General features: G+C 28.1%; 1 protein-coding gene across 1 annotated transcript; it reads right to left on the minus strand.

The window, feature by feature from the left end:
* Positions 1–8,883: 8,883 nt before the first annotated feature.
* Positions 8,884–10,668, minus strand: LOC118043802 (E3 ubiquitin-protein ligase PUB22). Its single transcript, XM_035051878.2, has one exon. The coding sequence runs from the start codon at positions 10,337–10,339 to the stop codon at positions 9,098–9,100; it is 1,242 nt and encodes a 413-aa protein (XP_034907769.1). The 5' UTR covers positions 10,340–10,668; the 3' UTR covers positions 8,884–9,097.
* Positions 10,669–20,032: the final 9,364 nt, after the last annotated feature.

Genomic DNA, 20,032 nt, shown 5'->3' on the forward strand with positions numbered 1-20,032 from the left:
AACAACTTTTTTGGTATTTATAAAGTTGAGAAGTTAGAATTATTTTTTCCAGCGTATTGATTTGTCTAGTCCATAAAAAGAAGAATCTAATAAGTTTTTTCATAATTATTTCTAAGGTTACATGAAACTCTTATCCACCTTAATTTACAACATTGTTTTCTGGTTATAAACCTTTTTTTTTCCTCCCAAAATTTCTCCTAATCTAGAGCTTAGGTTTAGTAATTATAAAGAGATCATTAAGCAAAATTTCATTGGTTCATTGAACCTTGTTTAGGAGTGCACTTAAACATAGTAGTGTTGTTGGGATTTTAGAAGGCTTATTGAAAAAAATCCTATTACACCAAGTTAAGAACTATGAAGCATTAAAGACTAAGGATTAATCCTTGAAAACAATAAAGCTTGATCAATTTCAAAATGTTTTAACAAGTACCATTTTGGTTTTTATTTAATCTTATACATTAGTATGCATTCTATGATTTTTCATTGTATTATTTATACAAGATTATATATATGTTTACTAGCATGCTGGTCCTTATTATGATAAAAAATTTACCATATTATAAATTTCATAACTATAAACAAAAGTTACAAAACATATATGCTCATTTGTCTTAATCATTATTTGCTAATAATTGTGGACAACAATCAATATCTTCCATTAGATGTTTAATTGGCATTGCTTTTTTAATGACATCTTGCATTGATTTATTTTTTAGGTGATCATGCTTACCCCTGTAAGTTTTGAATTTCTTGCTTGGAAGTTAATGAAATCCTTAGTTGAAAATGAAGAGTTCAGACAAAAAATTATACATTCATCATGGAAAAATGTTCTAGCACTACCAAAAAAAATTATAAAATACAAATGGAAACACTAATAAAAAAAACATTATCAGCAAATTACGGTGATATTTATCGACGAAACATAACATTGTTGTTTTCATTGGTATTCACTGATGAAAATTTTTTGTTGATGAACATTAAGGGAATTACTAGTGGAAATCAAGGAATGAAAAAAATTGGGCAAGTATTCCTTCATTATTTCCATTGAAAAATATGATGTGTCAGTATTACAAATGAAATTATCGATGAAATTTAACCATCACTAATATCCATCAGTGAATTTGTTAATAAAATTTAAGCTATAACCTTTCAGATCACCTCTCCCCTTCCCTCGTCTATTTTTATTCATTTTGTTTTAGCAAAATAACACCATTCCCCCTAATTTTATCTCAAATAAAGCTCTTATCATCATAAATCCAGCCACCCTAACACTTAATCGGTCAGTATCCTTGTTCTAGTTTCTTTTTTTAATATTCGCTATATCAAGTAAGAAAACCTATCCATTTTTTGTTGTAACCTATTTTTTATGTTACTTAGTTATTATTATTATTTTTTGCTTGTTTGTGTGTTTACTTGTTTGATAGCTTTTTTCTATAAAAATTTGCTATATAAATATATGATTTGTACATGTTAGGGTTTGTTTGAGATTTTAAAAAAGTGTATTTGTTTTTCATTTGATGAAATTGAGTTTGATTTTGTAACTCAGGTATTTTATAATGAAATAAATAATGGGTTATTTAATGAGTACGTTTCATATTTTATCAATGTTATTATTAAATTGAAAATTTAGGTAAATTTGAAGGAATTTGATTTATATATATATATATATATATATATATATATATAGAAAATTGATAATTATTAAATAGTTATATTCAAATAGATTGAATAATTTTGAATTCAACCAATGATAGTTAATTAATCAAGGTATGTATAATTTATTTAGCTAACATTATTAATTAATATACGTTGTCATTTATATTTTATAAAGATTTTATATGAGTAATAGATGGATGATCATTCATGAATATATTGAGTTATACAAGTCATTTAAAATAATTTTTATCTTAGTAATATATAATTTATCTCGTACTATTTTGAGTATAATTTAGAAACAAAAATCAATCGCATCCCAAGACATGATATTGGTGGAGAAGTGCATTCGAGTGGAAATTTATCAATATTTTTCTATCCTAGACGGCTTTTATAAAAATAAAAAAAAATAGTAAGGGGAAGATACTTGATAAAAATCGAATTCAGACATGCACATAATTATGTGCTATTTAACTAAGATTTTTTTATTTAGTAAGTATAATATTAAATGCTATTTTAAACAATTTCTCTTTTATACTCTCAGAAATTGATAGATTAAGTAATTCTTGTAGATATAATATTATTTTTAATTTTTAATATCTCAAAATTCATATCTAACTGAATCTTAATTTTTCTAATTACAAGATAAATAATTTTCTACGTGGTTCATAACACATATAAACAAAACTTAATAATTCTTAACTCAGGGGCGTTTGGAAACGCGGGCCAACCCGAGTTTCCAAAAAAATCATTTTTTTTATGAAAAAATATTTTTTTATATGATTTTAATTGTTTTGATACGCTGATCTCAAAAATAATTTTTTTAAAAATAAAAAAACATCATTTTGATGCATTTAGGCATGAAAAACACTTTAAAAAACAACCGCAACGACACTTCCAAACAGGCCAACTCATTGCATATTTCTCTTTAATTGTTAATGGTTGTAATCTTGTTATAGGTTTATCAAATAAGAGAGAATGCTAGTGATAATTTTAATTTACTATATTTGGATACTATGAAGCATTAAAGACTAAGGATTAATCCTTGAAAATAATAAAGCTTGATCAATTTCAAAATGTTTTAACAAGTACCATTTTGGTTTTTATTTAATCTTATACATTAGTATGCATTCTATGATTTTTCATTGTATTATTTATACAAGATTATATATATGTTTACTAGCATGCTGGTCCTTATTATGATAAAAAATTTACCATATTATAAATTTCATAATTATAAACAAAAGTTACAAAACATATATGCTCATTTGTCTTAATCATTATTTGCTAATAATTTTGGACAACAATCAATATCTTCCATTAGATGTTTAATTGGCATTGCTTTTTTAATGACATCTTGCATTGATTTATTTTTTAGGTGATCATGCTTACCCCTGTAAGTTTTGAATTTCTTGCTTTGAAGTTAGAAATCCTTAGTTGAAAATGAAGAGTTCAGACAAAAAATTATACATTCATCATGGAAAAATGTTCTAGCACTACCAAAAAAATTATAAAATACAAATGGAAACACTAATAAAAAAACATTATCAGCAAATTACGGTGATATTTATCGACGAAACATAACATTGTTGTTTCCATTGGTATTCATTGATGAAAATTTTTTGTTGATGAACATTAAGGGAATTACTAGTGGAAATCAAGGAATGAAAAAAATTGGGCAAGTATTCCTTCATTATTTCCATTGAAAAATATGACGTGTCAGTATTACAAATGAAATTATCGATGAAATTTAACCATCACTAATATTCATCAGTGAATTTGTTAATAAAATTTAAGCTATAACCTTTCAGATCACCTCTCCCCTTCCCCCGTCTATTTTTATTCATTTTGTTTTAGCAAAATAACACCATTCCCCCTAATTTTATCTCGAATAAAGCTCTCATCATCATAAATCCAGTCACCCTAATACTTAATCGGTCAATATTCTTGTTCTAGTTTCTTTTTTTAAGATTCACTATATCAAGAAAACCTATCCATTTTTTGTTGTAACCTATTTTTTTATGTTAGTTAGTTATTATTATTATTTTTTTGCTTGTTTGTGTGTTTACTTGTTTGATAGCTTTTTTCTATAAAAATTTGCTATATGAATGTATGATTTGTACATGTTAGGGTTGTTTGAAATTTTAAAAAGTGTATTTATTTGTCATTTGATGAAATTGAGTTTGATTTTGTAACTTAGGTATTTTATAATGAAATAAATAATGGGTTATTTAATGAGTACGTTTCATATTTTATCAATGTTATTATTAAATTGAAAATTTAGGTAAATTTGAAGGAATTTGATATATATATATATATAGAAAATTGATAATTATTAAATAGTTATATTCAAATAGATTGAATAATTTTGAATTCAACCAATGATAGTTAATTAATCGGGTATGTATAATTTATTAATATACGTTGTCATTTATATTTTATAAATATTTTATATGAGTAATGGATGGATGATCATTCATGAATATATTGAGTTGTACAAGTTATTTAAAATAATTTTTATCTTAGTAATAGATAATTTATCTCGTACTATTTTGAGTATCATTTAGGAACAAAAATCAATCGCATCCCAAGACATGATAATGGTGGAGAAGTGCATTCGAGTGGAAATTTATCGATATTTTTCTATACTAGATGGCTTTTATAAAAAATAAAAATAAAATAGTAAGGGGAATTAAGATACTTGATAAAAATCAAATTCAGACATGCACATAATTATGTGCTATTTAACTACAATTCTTTTATTTAGTAAATATAATATTAACATGCTATTTTAAACAATTTCTCTTTTATACTCTCATAAATTGATAGATTAAGTAATTCTTGTAGTATAATATCATTTTTAATTTTTAATATCTCAAAATTCATATCTGACTGAATCTTAATTTTTCTAATTACAAGATAAATAATTTTTCTACGTGGTTCATAACACATATAAGCAAAACTTAATAATTCTTAACTCAAGGGCGTTTGGAAACGCGGGCCAACCCGCGTTTCCAAAAAAAATCATTTTTTTTTATAAAAAATATTTTTTTATATGATTGTAATTGTTTTTGATGCGCTGATCTCAAAAATAATTTTTTAAAAATAAAAAAAAAACATCATTTTGATGCATTTAGGCATGAAAAACACTTTGAAAAACAACCGCAACCACACTTCCAAACAGGCCAACTCATTTGCATATTTCTTTTTTAATTGTTAATGGTTGTAATCTTGTTATAGGTTTATCAAATAAGAGAGAATGCTAGTGATAATTTTAATTTACTATATTTGGATACTAAAAGAAAAGTCAAGTGTTATAAGACGTATTTTGTCAATGAATGTCTTTAATACTAAAAAGTAGGGTCATGGTAAAAAGACTTATAATAGTAGAATTTGTGTTAAACGATCAACTTCTAATGAGTTTGAAGTTGATTATTATGAAGAGTTAGAAGAGATCATTGAATTGTAATATCATAACGAGCATAATATAGTCTTTTTATTGAAATATTATTGGTATGATACCACTAATAGAGGAATGAAAGTAGATCTCCATCATGGTTTGATTGAAATCAATACAAATGCTAGACTCTCCAACATCGATGATGTCTTTGTTTTTGTCAAACAATACTAACAAGTTTGTTCCACATATACTCCTTCCATTAGAAAAAATCGTTCTAAGGTTGACTAGTTATCCGTAGTGAAAATCAAACTCAGTAATCATGTTCAAGTTTTTCAGGATGGTAACGATTAAATAACTATGGTAAAAAATATCTTTCAACTTGATGAATTAGTTGATGAATATCGAGTTGCTCTGTCTATCGACTTGGTATTGGACTATGTAAGGGAGGTCAGGGTTTAAACTTCAAACCTCATAATTCTTAGCAAAAGTTTCGAACTTTAATAGCTTAATATCCCACTGAAATAATGATAATTCGTTCTTTGTATCTTATGTTTCATACTCTAAGTATATATTAGAATATATCCCCAAAAGTAAACCATAGAAAAACCTTGAGTAATGGCATGCATTGCAAGTTTGCTACAAGTTACCACAATGACTAGCAATATCAGCACTCAGACCATGCTGTACGTTGGGCTACTGGTAATAATTATAAACCTTAAGGCATTCATTTAATACGACAACAACCGGTGGTTAGTCTCTTGATTGACGATAAAATGTTTTCTCTAAGAGATTAAGTTCTTTTTTCGACTATTCTTTCTGAGTTTCTAGCAGTTTCAATGCCTGAATAAAATAACCACATTGATGCCGTCTATCGCGTCTCTCTGGCACATGAAAGAGCCTCGAGGGTTTGACCTCTATACGGCCCCGCATATATGCCAACCATTTTGCCCAAACTACGTACCTAATTCCTAACTTTAATATTTCTGGACTGACCCTTTACTCTCATCAAAAGAAAAGACGCAAAAATAGAATTCTTAAAGGCTGAAGGGGAAACTTAGCGGTCCTCACCCATCAACTTCGAGGTGCAAATTTTATAAACCACACAAGTTTCCGGTGGTCTTCGCGAGCACGCTTGAATATTGAATACTTCAACTCTTCAACTGCAGAGGATCAATCAAACTTCTCGATAGTATATTTGTTTAATTAATGATTCACGTTCATGGTTAGGTAGGCTAAATCAATATAATCTCATTTGCTGCTTGCAAATGCACCACACGATCCAAGAAACCAACTCCCACGATCGTGTATGTGTGTGTGTATATCTTCTAGGATGTATCAATGGTCTGCACTTCAGAGTATGATAAAATCAAATGTTTTTTAACTTTGTTTTTCTTTTTTTTTTATCTCATTTGTAACGCAACCATTTTATTTTTCTATAAACTGTCATAGAACTCTTCAGGGTCTGTTTTTTTATTAATACACATAAATATTATTATAAAAAAAATGTTATTTTAATACAAATTATAGAATTAGTGTTCTTTGTGGTAGTCAAACAATGGTGGGTGTTGTGGGATATAATTTATCCATAACTATTAAAATTATAGCTGGTTCCTTGGACTTGTTCGGGAGACATGACCAGCTCTATATGTTGAAATATGAGAGGAGGCCAGAGACGGTCGATTAAGGTCTAGCATTAGGCAAAGATCGTTATGACAAGGTACTATGTATCGTGATTGAGGCCTTAATTAATTAACTAGGGCTGTGTCCTTTATTACCATTTGTTAGCTCAAGGTATGTCATTAACATGGTTTGACCGTAGGGTGATGTCACAGTTAGTTTAAGCTCTAGAGCACCAAGCTGTCCATGGAAATCAATGGTTCTAAGTAAGTACTGAATTATTTGAGATAAAATATTCCCCCAACTTTGACTAATACTTTTCTTCAGGGCTTAAATCTATTATTAATTTATTTGATACATATATGTGTGTATTAAGATTCTGGTATATTCTGTAATACATGACGAAACTATGGTAGCTAAATATGAAAAACAAGGTTACATAATTTTAAGACTTTCTATATATATATATATATATATATATATGTATATATATTAGAGTAGTTAGATGATCATTTTACAGGAAATTAACCTCAAAATCGTTTATTTATTAACTATCAACAATTAAATTCAGTCAATAGATTATAACTTAGCTGATGTTCTCTTTTATAATAATAATAATAATAATTAAAATCACTGTAAAATTTGCAGAGGAATTAATTAATGGTGGGACTCATGCCAGAAATCACGTTTCAAGGCATGAACCACACCGCCAAAATCAATTAATTTTGACAATAATTTAAAGTGTTTTATAGCACGATACCAATTCATTTATAAATTAATAATTCCTTAATGTTCTATTCAAACACAAGAATCAAGTACGAGTTACTGCTAAACTCAGGACTGGTTACGCTTGTGCTTCATAAAAAAGAAGTAAAAAGGATGGTGACTTTGTCTAGCTTTTGGCCAGCGTTGGAATAATTTCATGTTGAAATTTAGGATAAAAATTATTTTTTAAAATATTTTTTATTTAAAAATATATAAAAATAATATTTTTTTATTTTTTAAAATTTATTTTTAATATTAACAAATCAAAACACTTATTTTATAATAACAGCTGCTCTTTATTGTTTTATAATAAAATCAACTAAACCAACATTGACCTCGTGGCTAATTTTTTGAAGAAAAAGTAACACGTAATGCTTTATAATAAAATCAACTAAACCAGCATTGACCTGTAGCCACCAGATGGGATGGGATGGGATGGGATGGGTCTGATTCAAAAATGGGCGGCTGCCAGTTGAATGTATTGTACATGACATGGGACCCCCCAGGTCTCAAAAATGTTTGCTGCTTAGATTTGTTTTAAATATTTATATTTTAAAAATATTTTTTAAATTTTTATATATTATTTTAATATGCTAATATTAAAAATAATTTTAAAAAAATAAAATAAATATTATTTTGATATATTTCTTCATAAAAAATACTTTAAAAAAAAAACAACAACAAATACATTTTCAAATATTTTTGGATTACATTTACATTTAATAATAATAAATTACTATTATGTGCATAGTTATATTTTCATTAATATACGTGGATAGAAATGTTTTTATTTTTTTTACAAGAGGATTTATGTAATTACCCCTTCAATTAATTGGATCATCATCATTATTAATTATGCTAAAATAAATGACAAACACTTGATCGATTTGCAAATAATCCTATATAGAGAATTACACATCATAATCATCAAAGAAAACTTGCAGTACTGAAACTAACATCTCTAGCAGATCACACTTATATAGGCATCGATGAGGAAATTTAAGGTGTTAATTACCTAGCAATTGAACTAATAAAAGCTTTTATACTCTCGTTTTCTTATAATTCACAAGTAAATATAATGGTCAAACACCTAAAATTAATTCTGTTAATGAACAGACATTCTTAATTTTTATGTATTGATGGTTTTTATGTATTGATGGTTTTTATCATTGTATTATATTTCAGAATTTCATTGACTTAATGGTCTCATGAACATTCAATAAAATTTCTACGACCTTCATCATCCTCTAAGAGCAATATCAACTTATCAGGAATCAGAATGGACGGCACCATCAAGAAAAAAAAAATGTTTTGAAATGTTGATCCATCATTTCGCTAGATGGAAGCTTTAAAATGTTTATAGCACTAGATCGTCAAGTTTGGGCAACAAAGGAGAACTAAAAATTAAATTCAACAACAAAAAGAGCTGGTTATTGGGTCGTGGTGACTTGTGAAGATCTAAACCTCGTTAATAATCATTAATTTCCTCGAAATGGAAAGTCCAATTTGCCATGAAACATGCTCTAGCTAGTGGACGACACAATTTCGTGCTATTGTATATCTGTTTCTAATATATATTCTCATCAAGAATGAATTATGTACACACAAGAAAGGACAAGAGTAAGCAAAAAGGGAAGTCATGATTCCATCATGCACTATCTCTCAGGCTGGATATGAAGAAAGTAGACTTGCTGGTATGCAAGGAGAACTCTTCCAAACTCTCGCATGAATTTTAAGCACCTCTCTGGCCTTGTCTTTGGTCTTGCTTCCGCAATCCACTTGAAGCACCAAACATAGCTTGGCCACGATGCCAATCTGCAACATCTCTTGAAGGACACTGGTTGTTGTCGAGTACTTTGAGACAGACAAGATAATCCTCACTGCCCTCTCACTTGCCACCTGAGAAACCCTGAGTATCTTCTTTGCAACAACTGCTAGGCCTGCACCATGTCCTAACAATTCAGCTCTCCCTTCTGCACATTGGCATAGCAAGTCCAACACCATTAGCACCATCTCACAGGTTCTTCTCTCTGATGAATCAAGTAGAAGATCAATCAAAACCGAGACTGACTTAGCTTCAATGGCTTTGATTCTGTTTCTTCCCCATGGACAAAGTTTGATTAGTAGTTGTAATGAAGCATTTGAGGCTTTGTGAGATATTTGATCACTTAAAACTTGGACTATTTCGGAGAAGAGTTCTTGTTTCAAACTGATAAGTTTCAGCGGATCAGCAACTTCAAGCATTGATTTCAACAACAAGACAGCATACGCTCGAGACTCGTAGTTTCCACCTTGCATAACTTTCGTTAAGGTCTCAATGATCAATTCACCATTTCTTCCCATAATAAGATTCTTTAGACCGGATTCGGATATTTCTAGACCATAGAGGATACTCAAGGCCTCATCACCTGGTCTTGCTATCTCAAACCCGTCATCTGAAGTTTCTTCGAACGATAAAGAATTGAAGTTATTCACCACCGAGACCAAGAACTCCACAGCACCTGCAGCCTCCATGCATCTTTTGTTTCTTTCGTTCTCGTTAGCAATTGAACGCAGCTTCCTTAGACACTTAACCTGTTGCTGTGGAGACTTAGCATCATTGAGAAGCTTGGCAACCTGTGTTTTGTTGATTGGAGGCTTTGGAGTTGGGATTCTTTCAATACCGTATGAAGCATTGAGAGTGCACCAAGACTGGATCAACCTCCTAAGAGTGTGGTTTGGTGTGACCTCGCAACCTGATATCACTTGTTTTGTAACTGGACATGTATCATTCTTGCCTGAAAACAACCATTTTTCGATGCTCTCGCGATCATAAGTTATCCCGGTTGGGACTATAACCGGGTCTTTCATGATCTGGAGAGAAATAGGGCAGAGAAAAAACGAAGGGACTTCAATATCTTCCATTTTATAGGAAATAAACGTAGAAGATCTTAAAATATAACACTAGGAACCAGCACTTAAGCTAAAACAAGATCAAGAAAATATATCACAAATGAGATATGAAAGCAGAGAGGTTAATAGATAAGTAGATGAAAGTAGATTAAATAGCCAAGAATATTTGAAGGATGTAGAGAATTTCGATTTGAGAGCAGGTTCTGAGGAGTTGTGTGGATTGGTTTGATTTGGAGAGAAGATGAGGGGTTGGGGTTATATACGAGAAGGGTTGAATATTGAGAGGTGTTCAAGATTTACAAAGTCAAAAACACGGAGGATAGGCATTGAGATGGAGAGAAGTAATTGGTTTTGACTTTTCTGAGGAATTGAAAGGCTCAAGAATGGCAAACTTTACTAAGTCTATGGATGTGCAGCGGTATTGCGGCTTATATCCTCGAGCTTATTTGTAAAGGATAAATGCCACTCCCTTTTGACTTTCTCTCTCTAGAACTTTCCCCCCTGGCCCTTGCATTGTTTTCTCTGTCTACCTCGTGTTTCTTATGCGTGGTGGTGCATGAATATTCAATGGGTGCCGACAAATAGGCCATGGTGGGTTCCTGCGGCCTTCTGCCCCTCTCTTCACTCCATGGCTCTACTTCTAGCTAGCTCTACTCTTAAATCAATCATAACTAAGACTCGAACTGTCCAGCTGCATTCGAGCTAGCTCAACTACTATTAATTGGTATGTATGTGGGTGGTGCACCATAATGCATGCATACCTCTGATCTTTTCAACATAATATGGATGATATATAATGCATAAGATGTGGTCTGACTTTGTACAAGTATGCCTCCCCGCCCATATTCGATCACATAGCTTGCAAATAGTGTGTGTGTGTTTGTGTTTATTCTTCGTTAAATAGCCTTAGCTAGAAACATCTTATTGATTGGTAAAGGAAATAGCTCACATCATATTTGTTTTCCCAAATATTTCACCGAAAACAAATACTACTCATAAACTAGCTAGTATAATATGTAAAAAGACTGTGCAATGCTGTGACCTCTCTAAATTGTTTGTGGGCGGAAGAATAATGTTTTTTTATGTTCTTATCATCAAATATTTTTTATTAATTTCACCTTTTAAGTTATCTTCACATCACATCATTCTATATGTTGATATTTGTGCTCTCTTTGTGTGTTTTTATGCATGAAATTTGTTTTATCATTTAATTTAAAATTAATTTTAGAAAATAGAAAACAAAATATAAAAAAATGAAGTGGAAAAAAAGCAAATAAAGACCTTTTCATTTTCACGTAGAAAAATATCAATTTTGTTATGGCTCAAGCCTAGACCTTTTAGCTTTTTTTTCCTTAATTTTTTTTAATATATAACGTGTACTATAAATAAAATCTTATCCAACCATGTCATTATCTTCAAGTAAGATTACAGTATATTTATGATAATATTAACAATGAATTTGTGAGTTATCATATTATGAATCTAATATGAGATTTTTTTTTTTTAATTCATGAATATTCTATGAGATCCCTTAATTACTTAATCCGCATGAGAACTAATAATACCATCAAGTACTAAATCTTTCTTTACCCTTTTTATCTTATAGTTGATATGATTGAATTTAGATTATTTAACCAAATCATTCTATTCACCAAAAACCAGATCAAGTCGGATAAATTTCTTTATGTTAAAGGCTTGGTTAGCTCAACTAGCAACTTGGCTTGGGTTAGACTTTTAAGTCCTGAGTTTTTTTTGAACTAATTCATTAGGTAGAACCGAGTTTTACAACTAGGATTAGAATTAAATTTATTATTTTACATGTTTATTATAATTTATTATTTTATATGTTAGAAATTATAAAATAATACCTCCTTATGACATGGTTTGTAAAAGCTTTAATTAATTCATGACGGTTGAGAGTGATTAATCACTAGGATTTATAAACATTCAAAGTAAGAGAAGAAATTAAAGAGACAGCATGCATATAAACGACGTTCATTAGCAATCTACCTACCACAAAAATTTCACAAATATTGAAAGAGAAAATAACTGAACGTCCAAATGCAACTAATTAATAAAGTTTTAAGTACAATGGATATTCAGTTGACTTTGGATATTCAACCCAAAGTTTTGTTCAATACCGTATTTCACGTGGTAGAAAAAATAATAATAGCACTTTCAGACAGTTGTGGGGTGACAGCTCGGCTATGGATATATTTCACGTGGTTTTGTCCAAGTGGAGTCAGCAGTGATGGAAGTGGCTGGCTTTACATCCCTATATTTGAAATTTCTTAATACTAGAAGACGACAAAGAAAGCAATTTCAAGGTGGAGATTGGAGATGGATGGCAGGTGGCTTCAATACGGAGCCATGTTCTTGGAAGTGTTGGCCGTGGGAATTTAGCGTAGACTCCGTTGAGAAGTCTAATTTACCTTTGTTGCTTGCCGTATATGGCGGCTGCTGCTAAAAAAAAACATGCTAAAGAGTAGATGGCGTATCCAGGGGCAGTATTGCAATTTTGCGTTCTTGGGTTGTTAGGAGTAAAAACCAATCCATGATGTTAATAAAGGGAGAAAATATATAGATGAAAACAAAGGATTACCTTTGAACTATTTTAATGGTGATTTAATATCAATAGTGTTATTCACATGTTGCCATGACTTACGTCCACCTCATTCCTCGCCTCTCTTTTTTTTTTTAAAAAAAAAAGCTTTTGACCCAATGATAAATTATTCCTTTTAGCCTTAACTAGCTATTAAAATTTGGATTTCTTACTTTAAAGTTTCAAGTTTAAACCTTAAAAAGAGCAAGCTAGAAATTAATTAAAGATGAAAAAACCTATACTATTATTTTATCTTCCTTCTTTTTTTTATATATATATATACGATGATTGGAAAATCACTATACGATGATTGGGAAAAAAAAAAGAGTAGAGAAAGAATGAATTAAAAGCTTTAAAAATACCTGCAGCCAGAGGTACTGCAATATAATGGGTATTTTTCTATCTTTATTTCTTATATATAAAACCTGTGTTTGATAATTTAGTGTATTATGTGTTTTTTTAATTAAAAAATGTTATAATATTTTTTATAATTTATTTTTAAATTTTTAATATTAACATATTAAAATTATAAAAAAAATATTTGAAAAAAAATATTATTTTAATATTTTTAAAAAATATAATTTAAAAATATTTTAAAAAATAGACCATCATATCATCACATAATCACTTTAATTTCCTTAAAAAAAATGTACATGAACGTCCCTTTCCTCTAAGCTAGGTAGGTTGTCTAAATGTTAACAACCCATTTTCATTGGTATCCCAGTAATATAATTTTTTAGGTAGTATTTTGTAATGAATTAGTAATTGTTTTTTAAAATATTTTTTATTTAAAATAATTGTTGTAATACTTGGTGTACTTTTACCTAAATTGATCACGTCATCAATTATTATTATTATTATTATTATCAGCAGCTGTGGTTTTGGGCCTAAAAAATGGTATGCTTCATCTAAATTAAATCACGTGATCATATGTAATTACATCACGAACTCCACGTGCTGTATTAACATGTGTACGTAATTCTCCATACCTTTTTAGATGAGTTGGGTGCGAAAACATTTTCACTTTGTTTTTTCTATTGTTGGATTCTAACTGATATCTGATCGTTTTCAGATGGAAAAAAAAAAAATTCAGATTGTGTGCAAATCACTATGATCACTTAGCAGGTGGGGGGCCCTATCATTCTAGAACAGCCTCCATTATTTGTCATTATTTGAAGAATTTGTTTTTGGAATTTAGTACAATAAAAAAATAACATAATTAAAAAAATATTTAAGAAAATATTACAATTTGACAATTCACATAAAATCTGCAATTTGCAAATAATATGGGACTTGCCAAAAACAAAAATGGTCAAAACAGTTTTTTTATTCTCTCAACTCCTTACCATAAAAAATCAACCTAAAAATTCACAATTCATAAACATAATTTACAAAATTCATCTCACAATCACAATTAAAAAAGCACCACATTTCACAATTCATCTAAATTAATAATTAATAATTAAACATAATAAAAATTCACATAATATTTTTTTTAAAATTTAAACTAAACTCAAAATTCTTATAACATTAGACCATATAATCTAATTACTTCTAAAAATTGCCCCAACTCGTAAATGGACCTAGAGCATTTGTGTACGACCTACACCACCCTAACTCATCCAACTTAAAAAAAGATATGTAACGCTCATGGAGAGTTAACACCGAAATTACCCTAGCTAGTAAACAAGTTTAGAACACTCATAAAGGAGCCTGAAATACTTATTGATGGACCCGCCTCCCTATATGCATGTCCTCGTTCATGATCATTGATATCATCATCCATTAAGCTTGTTTCAAGACACATTATGGAAAAAAAAATATCATCTTATATAACTGTCTAGATCAATTGTCAGATGTTGCACCATAAATATCTGATCTTTATTACCATACTAAAGATCTAGGTAAGTTGTATGACTCATCAACCAATTCCCTTCATACTTACCCTAATGATTGATGCTATACAACTTAAATATAATTTTTTTATTTGTTTTATTAATCTTTGAATCGCAAATGAATGTTGATGTTGATGTTGTTTTGTATAAATTAACGATGTGTTTATGATTTTATTTTTGTGTTTTTTTTATATCAATTAAGTTGGGTGGGATATTTGTGGTTATTTATAATGGATATACATTTTAAAGTAATTAGTTTAGGTGGGTTAATATATATTTGATAATTAAAGAAAATAATTCAAAACTCAAGTCTCTGTTATTTTTTATTTACAATCTTGCACCCATAATAATAATAAAAAAGTGAGTTAGGTTTCATTGTCAAGTCAAAATCCTAAATCACTATCCTATGAATTTTTACTTCTAATAAACATACATATTTAGTTTAAGTGAAATATTATTATGTATCCGTGACAAGTTTTTTTTATTAAAAAATCAAATAACGAAACAACTTATTTCAAATAAGATGTTTTAAGATAATTTTCATCTTTTCTTTAGCATAACCAACTACTCTCTATCCAAAAAAATTTAAATATCAGTTAGGGTTTTTAGTAACCTTAAAATTAGATGGTGATTTTTTTTTTCTTGTTTTTACTGCTTTCATAATAACTCAGATCGTCGAAATATCTATTGCAACAAAACGATTACTCTACTAAAGATTTAGGGCAAAGTTTTGAATGTTTAATTTTGTAATAATATGCTTGACATGTTTTGAACATATTTTATACTTGATTGCCTAAACTAATTAATATGTGTTTATTATTTCTTATATGCATGTTTTATGTTCTTATATATATATATATATATATATATATATATATATATATATATATATATATATCTTTGACTATATGATTTTTTATGTTATATTTCATATATCATTCTTCTTTATTATTCTCATGAATCATTCTTTGAATTGGATATGCTATATACTCATGTCTTTATTATATGGCACTTTGTTTTACACACATTTCACCTAAGTTTATTTTATAAGTTTTATTTTATTTATCAAATAGGTTAATTTTGATCACTAAGTACAAATAATTTTTATTTTATAAATAAATTATACAAATATAGCTTATTGATCTAAAATTTACGAGGAAAAAAATTCAAAGATAAATTATAATAATCTCTTTAAAGATTATAAAATTATAAAAATAATTCAAAATGTTTTATTCAAAATATTACCATTTAAAAAAATAAACAAAAAAAGAGTAAAATATAAGGAAGATTGTATTAAGTAATAATTAAATTAAAACAAATTGATAAAAAAAAACAAAAAGCTAGACACTGCTTAGATATGATAGGCTAGTCCAACTTGCTTGGTTCAACTATATTTTTTTAAAAAAGAGATGACGATGTGTCATTCACATTAGTGTTTTCTTTTAAAAAGTATTAATGGATGACATGTTGCCTTTCATGTAGGAGCCCAAAACAAATTCATTCTCGGATTACATTCCATGGCTGAAAAATCAACGTATGAGTTTTTCTACCCTAAGAATCCATTTTAAAATTATTTTTTTTAAAAAAAAAAAACACTTTAAAAATATTATAGGAACCCCGTTTAACCCAACCCATAGAAACCCTAATAAACTCACCCCGCTCATCTAAAATAAAAAAATTAAATGCATAAGAAAAATTATAGACCCTGAACTACTTTCTGTTAGCATGATTAAAGGACAACACCAACTTCATTGAACTCTCTTCGCAAAGGCAATCTTATTGATAATAAGATGGATTTTTTTTTTTATTGTTAGAATGTGGTCTCTCAAATGGTTTCTGTCTTATTTTTTTTTTCAATGATTTTCTCTTTCTTCTCTAAACATCTAGCGACTGAAATGTAATAGGAATGAATTTAGAATTGAAATGAAAAAAAATCTAAAACAATAAGGATCTAATAATGCGTACATTGAACTTTCAGGGATTAAATAGAACTTTGTTCTTTCAATTATTTTTAACTATAAACTACTATTTTATTTTGTAGTATACTTTGTGTGTGTGTATACACATGAGAGCATGCAAAGCATAACAAATTACAGTATATAAAATTATGCTAATATATAATGCGTGGATAAAATTATAAAAAAATATGTTCGGTAATGTAATAAAAATAAACATAAAAAAAAAGAGAGAAAAAAGTAGTTGAGTGAATAGGAAAATGTGTTCTGGTGAATAATCTGTGTACAATGCACACACCATTTTTTGTTTTTTAGTTTATAGTATAATGCAATGGTTTTTTTTTTCTCAAACACTTGATATAATTTTTTTTTTACTAATAAGCTTAATTAGTCTTACAGTGTAAAATTTAATTGGATGAGTGTTGCCTAGTTTGGTATGAGAATATAACATTTGAATTTGAATATAATTTTCGCATAAAAAATCCTATTAAGAATAGAGGACAGGCATCAAACACCTCTTCGTTGCTTTTTCCTTATGCACCTTAATCATTTACAAGCATATCGTGTTGGAACATTCACAACAATAAATAATAAGGTTCATCTGTGCCATAGAAAATTAATAAATCGACTGCAAGCAACCACCGTATCCATATTTCTTCAATGGGTGTAGAACTCATTCTATAATACAAGTGAGAGCCCATTAAGAAAACGCACAAAACACAGTCACAGTCTTTGATCCTTTTTATTAATGGCCCAATCTTCAACCCATACAATTGTTTCCCCCCCCCCCCTTTTTTAGCTAAAGCATTAAATACATATCAATCACCAAATTTGGGAGCAAGTAGAGAACGCAAGCAGCCAATGATCCCAGATTAAATGACACTTTTAGCTTCAACATCAGCAGTAAAATTTTATGTGTATTGATGCTAAATGCTCATTTTCGAATATAAAACGAACTTGTTTTTATATATTATCATTAGAAAAGTTTATCAATAAAAAATATTTTTTAAAAAATTTAACTTGATTTTTAAGAAAGTATTTTTTTATGGAAAACACTTTCCTAAAATTATTAAAAATTTAAAAATATCATATTATTTGCTGATTATATCAAATCTGGTCCTCAAATTTTTAATTGCTATATATATATATATATATGTTTGAATATTTTCTTTTCAATTTCATTTCTTAGAATTTGATTTTTTATTAACTTTAGTTCTTATTTTTATATTTGTTATTTGCCTTTTCCTTATTATTTTTTAATATAAATTTTTTATCTATTAAATTTCGTCCTCATTCTTTTAATTGTTACTTATTTTATTTGAAATAATTTATGAAATGATAATTATTATTATTTTAATTTCTTCATCTTTTAATTTTTTTATTTTTTAGATTTGATCTCTATTATTTTGATTATTATGTATTTTATTTGAGATAATTTATGAAATTATATATTTTTTTCAATTTCATTCTCATTCAACCTTTTAATTTGTAAGATTTGTTTCTTATTATTTTAACAAACTTTTTAAAAAATAAAACATTAATAAGTTATTTTTCAGCTTATTTTCATGACTTAACCAAATACTAGAAAGTATTTTTTTTAACTTATTTTTCATTATACTATCAAATATTAAAAATTAATTTACTTTTTTATAATTAATTTTTCTAGAATTCACTTTTCTTTATAAAATAAATTACTTTCAAGCAAATAAATAGCAACTTCATGTAACAACATGGGTTACAATTGTGAGATCCATCGTCGAAATCACTCATTTAAAGGTGTAGAATAATGTAGCAGCAAATTTCGAGCAGGCATTGAGCACTGTCCTGCAAGAAGAATGCTCGATTCGGTGGATTCAATTGTCCAAATTGCTTCATTAGGAGAAAAGGGATTCTGTGGCGCAATTATAGTCGTAAATTTTGTCAAGAAAAAGAGAGGAGTGTCGGCCGGTTCTTTAGAAGTGAAGGCCTCCGCGTGGCTCATCCATCGTTACATATTTTAGAAATAATTATTATAATAGCCTAGAAGTTATAAGGAAGTCAAGACTGAATCGGAAATGGATTTGCTTTCCGAATTAAACTACTTAAATCTTGTATAAACTTAAGATTATTTGAAAATTAGTTTTTGTATTTTTTTTATGTAATCAGATAATAAATAATTTTAACAGTTAGGTATACATCTGTCATAACTAAATAATAAGCTATATTAAATAAATTATACAAATGATCTAGCGGATATATTTATCAACTAATGAGATAAGTTGAAAAAAAAAAAATTCTATTTCATTCCAAATCAGAACAATAATTTAAAACTCTTGATCTAATTATTAAATTCAGACTTAAATTTTTATAAAAGTTTTTCAAACCATCAAATATTAAAATATCAAAAATCTTATAACGACATCCCAAATTTTTTTATTTTATTTTATAATTGAAGTAGATTTTTTAAATCTATTTTAGATTTTGTAAACCTTCTAAGGAAACAAAATCCATTAAAATTAGTTTAAGAGAGAATAAATCTTTGAATTTGAGGTTCTCATCAATAGCATATTTTGCTCATCAAATTTATTTTGTTCTATGTTTGTTTATTGTATTTACATTTTTTTAATTTTACATTTTACATTTCTATATTTTAATATATTTAAAATCAATTATTTTTATTATTATTTTCAACATTCTCACCATATTTTACATATAAAACTAAATCTCTCTACATTTTATATATAAAACTATCTAATAACTTAAATACTCAAAAATCTAATAACCTTGAATCAATTTTAAAGTTTTTTTCTATGATATTAATTTTGATTTTCGGAATTAAAATTTAAGATCATAACTTTAATTCATTCTCCATCTAGAAAGTTTTGGTTTTAAAATATAAAAAAAGGGGAAGATTTTAATTAAAGCTACAAGTGTTTCTTTTTTCTTTTTTTTCAAAAAAAGTATTGCATACATAAGCACTCACGTGTAAATCACATTGGATCTTACGTACCGCTAATTGAATTGGACTTTTACACGCTCTGTTTTTTGCGCTTTTTAAACTTAAGAACTTAGAAGTGGATAGTCACGAGTTAAACATAATGCGAAGGATAAGTTGGGAGGAAAGAGATGCTCCCCCTTTTTTAGCTGGAGTGGTATGCGTTCGTGATACACCCTATAGGCTTATATGCTCCTTGTAATTTTAAATATTTTCTAACTTTCTTTTAATCAATATTGTCAATTCCATTTTATTTTGTTCAAAAATACATGTTTTATA

The sequence above is a fragment of the Populus alba genome, chromosome 6 (assembly GCF_005239225.2).
Source record: "Populus alba chromosome 6, ASM523922v2, whole genome shotgun sequence".
Taxonomy (NCBI): domain Eukaryota; kingdom Viridiplantae; phylum Streptophyta; class Magnoliopsida; order Malpighiales; family Salicaceae; genus Populus; species Populus alba.

Coding starts and splice junctions, on each gene's coding strand:
- LOC118043802 (XM_035051878.2), bottom strand. CDS start 10,339: ATGGAAGATATTGAAGTCCCTTCGTTTTTTCTCTGCCCTATTTCTCTC.